This window comes from Triticum urartu, chromosome 6, assembly GCF_003073215.2.
Source record: "Triticum urartu cultivar G1812 chromosome 6, Tu2.1, whole genome shotgun sequence".
In the NCBI taxonomy this organism is placed as follows: Eukaryota; Viridiplantae; Streptophyta; class Magnoliopsida; order Poales; family Poaceae; genus Triticum; species Triticum urartu.
In genome coordinates this window covers 445,520,046-445,532,279 of record NC_053027.1, presented here as the reverse complement: position 1 = coordinate 445,532,279, position 12,234 = coordinate 445,520,046, and the positions used below count along the sequence as shown (strand labels likewise).

General features: G+C 41.9%; 1 protein-coding gene across 1 annotated transcript; it reads right to left on the bottom strand.

Moving 5' to 3' along the window:
• Positions 1–417: 417 nt before the first annotated feature.
• On the bottom strand, positions 418–8,892 carry LOC125514089 (lysophospholipid acyltransferase 2-like). The gene is made up of 8 exons (XM_048679343.1): positions 8,501–8,892; positions 5,565–5,620; positions 4,789–5,012; positions 4,316–4,712; positions 3,408–3,493; positions 2,940–3,003; positions 2,731–2,843; positions 418–814 (listed from the first exon to the last, which is right to left on the bottom strand). Exons 1-8 carry the CDS (start codon positions 8,800–8,802, stop codon positions 674–676), a joined length of 1,383 nt encoding a protein of 460 aa, XP_048535300.1. The 5' UTR covers positions 8,803–8,892; the 3' UTR covers positions 418–673.
• Positions 8,893–12,234: the final 3,342 nt, after the last annotated feature.

Genomic DNA, 12,234 nt, shown 5'->3' with positions numbered 1-12,234 from the left:
TGGACAAACATGAGGGAGGCCAACAGCGCCAGAACCACCGCCACTGCATATCAATCAATCAGCTAAGTCGGACTTGGACCGGACCGGAGCACCCATAGATTCACGCCGCTATAGCACCATTTATATGACCCGAGCAGAAAGACGCGTCAGATACATTCCAACTCATTCGTTGTCTATGACCAAGGTCTGTCTTTCCGGTGATCTCGTCTCGACCTCAGCTTCAGCCGCCATCGCACCAAAACTGCGTTCAAAGCGAGTGCTGCAGTAGTCAAAAGGCGAATGTTTGTTCTAGGAGCTCCGGCTGCTACCGACTCGGCACGGTGCAACACGACTATGAACCAGCAACAGCGTTCACACCTCCATACGGAGCCGATGGGAAGGTGTGAAAATACACATCAGTTTGAATAGAGCCAGGCAGAAAAGGTAAATGAATAACATACAGCTTAGGGCCAAAAAATCATGTGTTGCATGTGTGGTAAAACAAATGGGTGATCAGCCCGACGAAACAACAGGTTTTTAATGATTGGTCAATTACAATGGAGCCACCACATTATCCTTTTTGGCTAAATTTGATATTGTTTCACAAAGATGGAAGTAAACTGAAAACTATCTTGCCATAATCACCATTGAAGCTTCGTAACTCATCTATGTAAAGATCAATTCACTCTGTTCCTCATTCTGCCTTGCGAGCCTTCGGCTTCACAGGTCTCGCGGGCTTGACGACATAGCCCAGCAAGACACATAGAATAGGAACGATTGTGCCGACATAATACACGCTCTTGTAGGATGCTAAGGTCTCCTGGAAGCTCAGTACCTTGAGGAAAACAAAAGCATAGAACATTGTAAATGTTATTAGTATGTTTTATGTAGAAGATGATTGACAAAGGCATAAGTTCCACGTACTAGAGTAGGTTCAAAGCTACTGTGGAGGAACAAAAGAATGTTAGGTACTTAACCCACGTCTTCCTTTCTCCACAAAAAACATTAATAGTACTAGTAATGCTCTAGTACCTCTAGTGCTCAATACTCGCGCTCGGCTTGCTGAATTGCCATTGAACAAACGTGCTTTGCTTATTTGCCATCACACAAGCACAATTTATTGCCAATATGCCATAACGGTTTAAGGAAACAAAGTATATAGGCATGTACTCCCTCCGTTCCACAATACATGACTTCCATTTGTTAAAATATAGATGTATCTAGACATGTTTTAGTATATAGGAACATCCATTTTTGGACAAATGGAAGTCAAGTATTTTGGAACGGAGGGAGTAAGTTGTAAGGTGAGCTAGATTAGTAATAGACACTACTAGTTATAGATGTGGATAGACGCAAGCTTCGGTGATTGACTTGCTCGCTGCTAGTTTTAGCTCACGGAGCTGGAAATGTCAGGAGATGGCCAAACTCGAATCAGACAAACCATTATAATCTTCATCCTGAACTGCTGTGATGATGATGACAACGGTTCATTTGGACAGGCCCTGCAATCGTTCTACACGATTAACCAACAACGACCCATCCATTGATTCCTCTCCATCTAGCATCTAGGAAAGACACCATTCATATCAGCGACTGACTGCAGGTTTGGAGTTTGCTGGAGAGCATCGCCTTTTCTGGAGTCGAACTGAATATGGTGGTCTAGCTCGGAACCATGCTCCACGGCACCACTGCTTCCCGACACCTGGAACAGAATCACCTTCAATGTCCCCCTCCTTGGCACCTTCCTCGCTGACAGCTGCTGGGGCAAGTACAACACCATTGTTGGCTCGCTCCTCTTCTACCTCGCCTTCAGTATCCTAATTGCATCCAGGGACCACGGACCCATGTCAACCTCGTCACTGGCTGTCACTGTCGCTGGCTCTCTCTGTGAGGGCCACAAGGGGTGCCCGCCGCCACCAAGTTGTCCTCCTTGCCTGTTGCGTATGGGATCGCGGCAAAGGCAGCTGTCACTGAGGTCTTGCAGTTATCCACGGCCTCCCCTCTAGGTTTTCTGTAATTTGGGAGGGGGCGGGGAGAGGAGTCAGAATGGTCGCTGGTGGACTCGTCGGGAGGAAGGCCTGCCGGAAGCTGCCCTGCCATCATCTCCTCTACTGGTGCGTCCATGGGGGAGAGAAACAAGAAGAAACAGGTGCGTGCGTGCAGGAGCAGGCGCTGAATAGGTAAGCCGTTTTCTTTTCTCCTTACGCCAGGGAAGTTTTGGGATTCAGATAAATAGTGACAGATATTTCAGATATTTGAGATTTAACAGAAGCACACTAACATTAACAGAAGGGTAACAGCGATGGCATATTGGCAAGAGGTTGTGTTTGTGCAGTGGCGAATAACCGAAGTACGTTTGTTCAATGGCAATTCAGCAAACTCAGCGCTTGTAATGGGAAAATAAATATTTCTCTCATTTTAGAATCTTCAGATATTCTGGTGGCACATCATGATCCAAATGGAAACTTTGCTAAGAAACTAAAACACTTGCAGATCTAAGTTGTCTAAACTAAGTTTGTGAAGCAACCTGGCTTTGCTACAGTTTGATTAATATCATTTTGGTTAAGTGAAACCTAAATGATACTTGCAAAACCATATATGCATAATAATCATCAAAGATAAGAAATTAATAAAACAAAGGGAGAATTTTAGGTGCACAGATTATTAGTCAACAGACAAGCGAACTGATCAGATTGTGTTTTCAGTTTCTACAGGGTAAAGTATAGCCAGATTCAGGGGCATGAAACTAACCTGGAAGCCAATGCATGAGTAGTTAAGCACCATCATGGTGTATGCACAATTTAGTAAAGACAGGATAGTGCGGAGGCCTGGATTGCTCACAGCTTGTTGCCATCTGTATATAACTGCATCAAAAAAGGAAGCCAAATCAGAATTACAAGCTCACACAGTTTCAATCAAGTACACCTCAGAAATGTCAGGGAAGGGAGGGATTGAGCTACCTTTTGAACCATTTATCATCAACGCTGACTGAACAAAGAAAAACATATATCCTGGATACAGTCCCTGTAGAACGGTAAAAATCAGACCAATGGACAAAAACCATGTAATATGAAATTTGGCCAAGTATTAACCATCACAAGCCACAGCTTGCTGGATTGGCTAAGTATCAATCATCACAAGCAACAGCTTGCTGAGAAAAGGTTATTAATACGTCACAAGTGAAGCCAGTTATTATCATGGGGAAAATGCGAGTTTGCAATGACCCATAGTGCCTCCATTCTGAAAGGCGGGTACTAAGGTTCCACTACCAGGACAATAGCAGCTCTAAATTCCCACTAGAGCATTCTAGTTTCATTTAGCTACTGTTTGTCCAACAAATTTCAGGATGCTCTGCTAGATACAAGTCCGATATACAGTGAACAGGAACTATTAATGATAAAGAAGGTGGAGAGGGGAAAAAAACTCACATGCCAGATAGCACTGACTGTCTGTGTACCCAACAACTGAAGGAAACCAGGCTTCTTCCCTTTCTGAATTAACCTCTCATACACATCTGAAAAAAAAATAGTGGAGCAATGGCTCATGCAACTGATAACAGCACAGCGTGAATGTGTGGCATTCAATACATTATATAGGTATACCAAAGTGCATCGCTGATCGCTCGAATCATGGCATTTGCACGAAAACAAACTGCTTGGTGCAAACCATACTTAGCGCAAAGGTAAACTTCAAGGAGATGATCATTTCTCAAGGAGTCAATGATGAGACAATTACTACTAATACATGAGTGCATAATGTGCATGTACAGATTTTTTAAATCAGCTAAAGATCATGAATTACAGGCATACATGCTTCACTCATCCACACTACAAAAAGTGGCAACCGAAAGGTTCCAAAGAATCATCAAGTGGTCAACAAAATCAATTTACAGACCCCAAAATCTAGCATTATGTACTATCAACTAATTTTTCATTGTACAGACACAGAAAAATACTGAACCTTTTAGAGAAATTAATAAAAACAGAATTAAAGATAGTGCTTCCTTGTTCTCCAAGTCTTAGATTGCACAGATCTTAATAGTGGTACTCCCTCCGTCTGAAAAAGCTTGTCCCTCAAATGGATGTATCTGGCACCAAATTAGTGCTAGATACATCCATTTGAGGGACAAGCTTGGGACGAGCTTTTTCGGACGGAGGGAGTAACTGGTAAGCAAAATAGATGCTATGTGATCCATAAAGGACCCTCAACCTGCTTCCATATTGTGTTATCTAGTTTATACAGAGAACACCAGAATTTGATGAAAAAGCATTATATCATCCAAAAAGCAAGTTAATAACAATGATGGTCTACTGGAATATCAAGATATAGAACTTACAGTATCTTAGCCATGTGCTCACTTGAATATTCCACTTAAGTGGCAATTGAGCTGCACTTCCAGCTAGCTCGACGCCCAGAATATCAACATTTATAGCACGGTCCCATTTGGCTTTTGGGGGAGAAGAATCAGACCAACCAGTGAAACCCAGGCCAGATATAATAATTGCAGCTTCTGAGACTGACCATATAAAGTAGTATTTCCATCGAGCAGTAAATCCTGACATGTATTGAAAGAAGAGCCGGTGCCAGAAACCCCATTCATAATATAGAGGTTCACTAAATCGTGAAAGCGGAAACATAGGTGACAGATACAAATATAACCCCATGCATATTCCAGCCTGAACTAGAGCACGCAGAGTAGGTAATAATGGTGAAGGAGTTGAGCCGGCCCATATCTGTTGAAGATCATACAAAATCAGGATGAAGCAAAACATGGCATAAACCTACCCAAAGTAGACAAAGGCTACTTACTCCTTTCCTTTCAGTCCATTCAAGATAATCTTTCATCTCATATACTGGTCCAGCAAAGTGGCTGCCACAGCAGAGGCAGTAACCAAAATATTCGACTAGAGAAGGCAACTTAGCCAAGCGATACTTCTTCTGAGCATCACGTAGACCCTCTTCTTCCTTCAAGAGACCGTCACTGTAGTTCATTGAGCATGAAATGACTTTCAACGTTAAAACCATCAAAGCACCTGCATTGCAACCAAAGAAAGGAATTCTGAGAAGGCATAGGGACATGGCTTGATGTTATTCGCAGAGGGTTGACCACAAGTAAGAGCTGAGGTTTATTTTGTACTCCCTCCATTCCAAATTACTCGTCGCAGAAATGGATGTATCTAGAACTAAAATACATCTAGATACATCCATACCTGCGACAAGTAATTCAGAACGGAGGGAGTACCTGCATACACTCTATTATGTTACTCCCTGCATATAACCTATGTCCAATTATTTCACTACTGTTAGATTTATAAGAGGGATGCTACACCTGTCCCTCGGTAGAAGGCATCATTTTGACTACTAAACAATATCCCGAGAGAACACTGTTAACTACAAGGAAGGACCACACAAGAAAAAATGGTAAAATGTCATGAGATAATATTAGGGATTCAAAATTCTTAAAATGTATCTTATAATTTGAACATGTTCCATATATGTAAGTCAGAAACGCACTCAAAAATTGCATGGTGAACACTAGTTTAACTTTAAATAAGCACAAGCAATAATAAAACATTATACAATACCAGTTGCGTCGATGCCTCCCTCCTTCCACGCGTCCCCACTCATGTAGTAGACATGACTATACAACAAGAAAAAAAATGTAAGTAACTCCGAATGTGTTAATTTGTATGTAGTATGAGGGTAAACTTAAATACATTCACAGTGTATAATTGCAAAAATTCAGCACCAAATTGTTCGCCAGCTTATCCATCATAACAAATTGGCCTAAAGTAACAAGTTGGGTAGACTAGAGTTGAAACCCATAAGATATTGAAACCAAGTCATGGTTCTGGCACATGAATAGCTAACTCCCGCACACCCCTGTCCATGGCTAAAAATAATTTACTTATTGGATTTCCAACTTAGGTAGCTGGTTCGTCCCACTTCAAAATTTTGCATATGGAATAGAATGGAACCCTTCTTATGGGGCCAAAAAGGAAACAGTAGCAAACACAACATTGAAAAGTGCATGAATAGCTAACTCCCACGCACCCCTGTCCATGGCTAAAAATAATTTACTTATTGGATTTCCAACTTAGGTAGCTGGTTCGTCCCACTTCAAAATTTTGCATATGGAATAGAAGGGAACCCTTCTTATGGGGCCAAAAAGGAAACAGTAGCAAACACAACATTGAAAAGTGAAGAACTAGCCGACAATATATAACCAGTTTATCCTTCATGCAAGTAGATTACGTGTCAAAGCTAGCTTGAACATTGAAACAATTAGTGCTCAGAGTAAGTTGGCTAATACCTATGTTCGTGCAAAAAGGGAAAACACTAGAAAAATATCACGTAGGGGAGATCAGGAGTCATAGCCATTCGTTAAAGAGCAGAAATTCAGAGAAGAGAACAGACTTAGGATACCACAGATGAAACAGGCAAGTGACTGCAACAACCAAAAATATTAGGGCCACAGTTGGTATTGTAGCAGAACCAACAAGGAGACAAACATTGATCATGTCGAGAAGATACTTAGGATTTTGGTGCTTTGCGGCTAATCTTCTCAGTAGTGCATGGCGGTAGAATCTAATGCCCTTTTTTCGAATGAGCTTTCTTCTTAGTCTGCTTTTGATGGCCTTCCTATAGTGCTCTAAAACTAGCTTATGGTGTGGGATAAAGAGATTGACATGTCCCCAAGGAAGCCTGCTGGCATTAGCATAATTTAATCTAGCAGAATGACGTTGCTAGTGCTAACAGGTGGGAAACATCTTATGTTTAGAATACACAAGAAACTCCTTTCATCTATATTAATATTACATTGTAACATTACGAATGAAGGACCGGATTGCATCCATGGATATATTTTTTTTGAATCAATTACACATTTAAAGAATTAAACAGACACGCCATTATCTTCAACAGCTAAGTGAAGAAAGTTCACTAACGCATTGGCTGCCCGTTGAACTAGACCTATTGTTAAGTGTTTGTTATTTTTATCTTGTCTCGATGATATACAACAGTTGCCAAATAAAGAGTTTCTACAAATGGAAAGAATGAGTGTGTGATTAGCGTATTTTAAAGGTCATGATTTTGGATCTAGATAATCTATATGGGTGCCTGGTCCGACACGGGCTATATAGACAAAGTGGATACTTTACTCCATGTGAAAGATGGGCAAATTGATATAATCCGTAACTTGTTTGTTTCAGTAGGGAATGAAACAGGAACCAAATTAGAATGATTACTCAGACACTTGTGGCCGCTAATTTAAACTTCTAGGTAGTGAACACAAAAATTAACTGCACCATACGAGAGATCGAAGTTTAAGAGGATGGTGAGGAGGCATCAATATTGACAAGAACGTAACTAGAATTACCACTCAACATTCATTGTCACTGATTCACACTAATAACTAGGAAATAAAAGAATAGCTGCACCTTTCTATTTACAGTAAATTTCAGTCAGAGCCTTATGGAACAGAACATCAATGTTAATGATAATGGAACAGGAATACGGCAATGCCTGCATTCATACTTCCTTGAGTCAGTTTTAAATACTCAACTATAAGTTCTCAAGGTGAATAAAACATCACTAAGTGTCAAGCCTGTGTGTTTTATTATGGAATAACCATCTTCAGAAATGTTATGCCTGAATATTGATGAAGTTGATGAAAAATTATGTGGGTTTGGATGACTCCAGCTAGAATAAATAACTTCTAAGTGAACCAAACAGCATCCATTATCCAGATGGAGTCTTTGTCAGGGATATTTGGATGGGAAATATTTTCTTCCTTCCCTTAATTTCCTTCCAAATAAACATAGGTCATATTAATTCAACCCCTCGGTGTGACAGATCATAAATCGCATCATAGTACCACCAAAACAGACTTAATCTTTCAAAAGAAGAAAAAACTGGTTCACGTGACTAACAAGGGGTGCCCTAATGCTTCATGAGCACACAACCAATAAATTCTCCAATAGGAACTGCTAAGGTACTTAGGTAAAATCTCAACAATCACGTTATATGTATTCATTGCAATCTTTACGAGATCAGAAGTCCAAAATTTTGCAGGCATAGAAGAAAAGTCGTCCTGAGATAATACAAGATCTCATTTTCACCTTGAAACTATTAATCATAAATAGCACCACATGGCTAGCCAGAGAAAAGTTGGAAACCATTTCAATCAGCTCCAACATGAAATCGTCCGTGCTGCGGTTCCAACCACATCAGAAGCATCAAAAGCTCCATGCCGCCCACTTACGATTCCTGTGGTTTTCCAATAGAATAAACTACTGTTTAACCCTGTGATGGCCCAACGCTCTGGCTCGGCCACATCTGCAGATCCGCTTACAATTCCTCTGGTTTCCTAGTCGAACAAGCTGCTGTTAGCTGTACATTTCCTGCCCTGTTCTACCCAAAATGAAGGCGTGAAAAAACATGAATCCAACATTCATGATTCACCCGAAACTAAGCATCGGTATATGACCCCTGTAGACAAGGATGGAAGGGAGGGTTTCACCATGCGATGAGGAAGCCGAATGCGCCGAGGAAGGTGACGAGGCCAGCTCGGCGACGGCAGAGGAGCATGGCGAGGTAACCGAGCGCCATGGGCCCGACGAAGAGGAGGTTGGAGGTGGCCCCGAAGGACAGGTAGGAGAGCGCGGCGCCGCTGAGCCCCGCGTAGAGGTGCCGCCCCGTGGCGCTCGGCACCGCGCGCCAGAGGAGGCCCGTCGGTATGGTGGCCGCGAAGCAGAGCAGGAAGCGGAGCACGGGCACCGAGACGCCGATCGCCGCCGCCATCGGCTCCATCTCGAGCCCCATCGTCGCCACCGCCACCGCCGCCGCAGAGGGGGGACGAACAGATGCGGGCGATGCAGGAATAGAGGATTTGGTTTTTTCTGAAGCGAGCTCGCGAGCCGTATATGTGTGTGTGTGATGGCGTGGAAACCTTGGGAAGGTATCTTCCTACAGAACACCCTTCGCTTTCTTGAATTGGCGGTCCGAAGCAACAGGAAACTTGCGGCTGTTGGGTAACGTCGAAGTGAGAAGAATTAGATGGATACGAACGGTATCGGCAAATCATTGTGGTGGTGGCGTACGCCGGTGATAAGCAAACGTTTTTTTAGAAAGGTGATGAGCAAACTCAACTCCCTCTGTCTCATAATATAAAAACGTCTTTCAAGCTGAGTAGTAGTCACTATTTCTTTTGTTCCTAAATATTTGAACTGTCAAGACGTCTTATATTTAGAGAGGAAAATAGTATATGATTGAAGCAATATACGAAGTCATGGGCATTACACTTGACTATTTAAATTTTAGGCCTTTATCATAGAATAATTGATTGAACTCATTGTAATCCCAAGCATATCCTTGTTTGACTGAGCTTTGGGTGGCAATTACGATGTAAGGTGTCGTATATGCACACGTACATTCCAAGAGATGCTTCTCTGAGTGCCTTGTAATTTTCAGTACTTTAGGTAGAATTTTAAATGTGTTGTGTGCCTTTTATTTAATCTTCAAAAAGTACATCGCATTCAACCATTCCTATTCAAATCGTAATAACAAACTCATGACAATATGCCCAAGTGGGAGTCGGTGTTTTTCTTTTCTTTTGTTCTTTTGGTCGGGCAAGCGAAAATCGGTAGTTACAGTGGCGGTGCCAGGATTTTAACCATGTGTAGTCAACTCAATGTTGTGTAGTTAAGATCTATGTATTTCTATGAATTTTGTATTATTTTTTGCATGGTTTGTGCTTATATATGATGCTTTTTCCATAAACATGTGTAGTCAGTTGACTACACAGTCAACATGTGGCTTCGCCACTGGGTAGTTAGTCAATAAGTATGTACAGCAATGGTATTGAAATGAGGTTGTATCCTCCTTTTCGAAAAATAATAATGTTAGAATGTCAGTACATTATTTATCTTGCTTTCCATTCGATAACAGTAGATGGACACAAAGCTACCATCCTTGACCATGTTATCCAAGTGGTCATGCATTGTCAAATTTGTATCATGTAATCCACGTTTGCTATTAAAATTTTCCAACGAACTAAGATTGTACTTTTGGCATTAAGGTTGATTATGATAAACACATTTGTCTCCACAACTTTTATATATTTCATATCTTTAAAAAATATTTCTATTTCTATTTATTTGAATAGTTTTGTAGGATTTGAATGAAGTTATAAGGAACATAGGCTTAAGGCGTCAAAATGGAACTAAAGGAAAAAAAGAATGAGTTGTCATATTGACCTAAAGAAGTACACTACCAATCATTCAATTTTCTTTGCCATGACAGATCACACTATCAAAGCCTTACACCGCCAAAATAGCACCAAAGGAACAAAACAAGTTGAGCCGCCATAACTTAACCTAAGGAATAAAACTAAAGAAACGACAACACAAGCATCCCTCCCCCCCTCCCCACACACACATGGAAAAGGAACTCAACCACTAGGACGAGATCCTTGGCTCTCATGGTACACCGACCATTTAAAATCTCCTTGGAATGACCGGTAATAGTACCAAAGCCTTGCACTGCCAAATGGCCCCAAAGGGAAAAAGAAATGAGTTCTCTTAACTTGACCTAAGGAAGAAACTACCCAAATCTCCTTTCCATGACCAATCACAGTAGCAAAGCATAATGACGCCATAAAAGCAACAAAGGGAAGAAAAAAGATGATCTGCCATAATTTGACCTAAGGGGAAAAGCTAAATAAACGTCAACAGGTGCAACCCATCCATAAAAGAAAAAAAGAAAATTGACTAGTAGTATGACCTAGGACGAGATCATTGACTCTCATGGTACACCGGACATTTAAAATCTACTTGCCATGACCGCTCGCACCATCAAAGCCTTACCGTGTTAAAATCGCACCAAAGGAAAAAATGATTTGTTGTTATAACTTGACCTAAGGAAGAAAACTAAAGAAACGTTAACACGAGCAACCCCGTCCCCCACCCACCCACACACTCAAAAAAATGGAACTCAACTATTACGACCCTGGGACAACCTAGATCATTGGCTCTCATGGGGCGTCGAGTATCAAAATCTCCTTCACATGACCGTTCATACTATCAAAGCCTGACAGTGCCAAAATGGCATCAAAGGAAAAAAAGGGTTAGCTGCCATAACTTGATACGAGGAAGAAAACTAAAGAAACTTCAAAACGAGCAGCCCCCACCCCCACCCCTCGGGGAAAAAATGGAACTCGGCTACTACTGCAGCGTAGGACAACCTAGATCCTTGGCTCTCATGGTGCACCAAGAATTCAAAATTTTCTTGCCATGACCGGTCACACTATCAAAGCCTTACGATGCCAAAATGGTACCACTGGAAAAAAGATACTAGCTGTCGTAACTTGACCTAAGGAAGAAAACTAAAGAAGGGTCAGCATGAGAAACTCCACTCCCCGGCCACAGCCCACCAAATGAAACTCGATTACTGTTACAACCCAAGACAACCTAGACCCTTGGTTATCATGGTACGCCAAGCATTAAAAATCTCCTTGCCATGACCGATCACAATATGAAAGCCTTGTGGTGCCAAAATGTCACTAGAGGAAAAAAATGATGAGATGCCATAACTTGGTCTAAGAAAAAACTAATGGAATGTCAACCCAAGCAACCCCAGCCACCCCAAAATAAGCTCAGTAGCTACTATTATGACGTAGGTTAACCCAGATCATTGGCTCTCATGGTGCGCCAAGCATTCAAAATCTCCTTGCCATGACCGGTCACACCTCAACGTCTTCGACGCCAAATGACACCAAAGGAAAAAATAGGGTGAGCTGCCATAACTTGACATACGAAAGAAAACTAGAGAAGCGTCAACACGAGCAACCCGTTGGGACGATGCTTCGGTGCCTTAAGGCATCTACCTTTGTGTCTATGACATGTGGGCCCAACAGGTGGCTGGCCCACATGTCAGTGACCCAAAGGCAGGTGCCTTTAAGGCACCGAAGCTGTGTCCCCCAAAATGCTACACCTATGAGCAAAATCTTACGGGTTCAAAGTTATGGACCTAATCCTCCCTTACTAGCCCACCATTAATACTCCTTCCCGTGATGCAAAGGCGGCTAGCGGAAAGTTCTCCTCCCCTTCAAGCTTCGCCAGCCAGCCCGTGGATTCTCCTCTCCTATAGTTGTTGCTCTGGCGGCTGGTGATTAGGAAAATAATCCCCGTGCCTTGGTTCCGGATAGTAGTTTAGGTTAGGATTTTTAGTGCATGTGCTCTGACGTAGATTCATGCC

What these genes read in the sequence shown, in the direction of transcription:
- LOC125514089 (XM_048679343.1), bottom strand. Translation starts at nt 8,802, where the DNA reads ATGGGGCTCGAGATGGAGCCGATGGCGGCGGCGATCGGCGTCTCGGTG. An exon ending in TTCGGCTTCCTCATCGCATG is followed by an intron (nt 5,621 to 8,500) that starts GTGAAACCCTCC and finishes CTTGTTGTATAG; the next exon opens with TCATGTCTACTACATGAGTG. An exon ending in GAGCACATGGCTAAGATACT is followed by an intron (nt 3,494 to 4,315) that starts GTAAGTTCTATA and finishes TTTTTTTTTCAG; the next exon opens with ATGTGTATGAGAGGTTAATT.